Below are 880 nucleotides of genomic sequence, written 5' to 3'. Positions count from 1 at the left end.
TTTATACCTCTGTGGTGGAACCTGCTGAACATCTTGCTTACTCAGCCTAGTCAGGTGATCAGGTCATATGACCAAGGATGAGGTCATATGAGGTCATGCACAGCCATGCACAGCAGGTCACCTGACCATCCAATCCTTCCAGCAGGTTCCAGCACATGCCAAGGTATACCAGCTACTTCCATGTCATAAAGGCTTAGTCATGTCTCTTGACCAAGCAATGAGCTGGTGCCCTGACACTTTCACAAGTTGGCAGGTGTGTTATTCTGCCTTCCTCCTTTGTCTCCAGTGGTCACTTTATGTACCAGCTATACCAGGACTCCATGGCAATTGTTTGCTGGGCTGGATACCCTGACATCTTCTTGATGCTCACTGCAAATCCAAAATGGTGCGAAATTGTCAAGAACCTCCTTCCTGGCCAGACAGCTCAAGACCAACCTGACTTAGTGGCCCAAGTCTTCCATCTGAAGCCAAATGAGGTGCTGGAATTGATCTACAAAGGCAATATCTTTGGAAAAGCAGTTGTACAAGTGTACACAATTGAGTACCAGAAACACAGCCTACTGCACATGCATCTGTTGGTTTTCCTTGATCAAGCCTCAAAGCCACACACACCTCAAGAGGTTGATTTGCACATTTCTGCAGAGATTCCATCACAAGAAGAAGACCCAGAGCTCTACAGCTTGGTGACAACACAAATGATGCATGGTCCATGTGGAGTTGAGTTCCCAAATGCACCATGCATGAAGGATGGTCGATGCAGCAAGGGCTTCCCCAAGTCTTTCTCCCCTGAAACACACATGGATGCAGATGCTTATGTTCAACTCAAGAGGCCTGATAATGGGCACCATGTTGTCAAGCATGGTGTACAACTGGACAACCA

The 880-nt window shown here is 47.3% G+C and overlaps 1 protein-coding gene across 1 annotated transcript; it reads left to right on the top strand.

Annotated features, from left to right (window-relative positions):
* Window positions 1–236: 236 nt before the first annotated feature.
* On the top strand, window positions 237–590 carry DACRYDRAFT_38770 (uncharacterized protein; the record flags this gene model as incomplete). Its single annotated transcript, XM_040774449.1, has 1 exon — window positions 237–590. A coding segment is annotated over one exon (354 nt), but the record flags the coding sequence as incomplete, so codon positions are not given.
* Between the last annotated feature and the right edge of the window lie 290 nt (window positions 591–880).

This window comes from Dacryopinax primogenitus (assembly GCF_000292625.1).
Source record: "Dacryopinax primogenitus strain DJM-731 SS1 chromosome Unknown DACRYscaffold_5, whole genome shotgun sequence".
NCBI lineage: Eukaryota > Fungi > Basidiomycota > Dacrymycetes > Dacrymycetales > Dacrymycetaceae > Dacryopinax > Dacryopinax primogenitus.
Note: the sequence above shows the minus strand (reverse complement) of the source record. Positions and strands in the feature narration are given on the sequence as shown.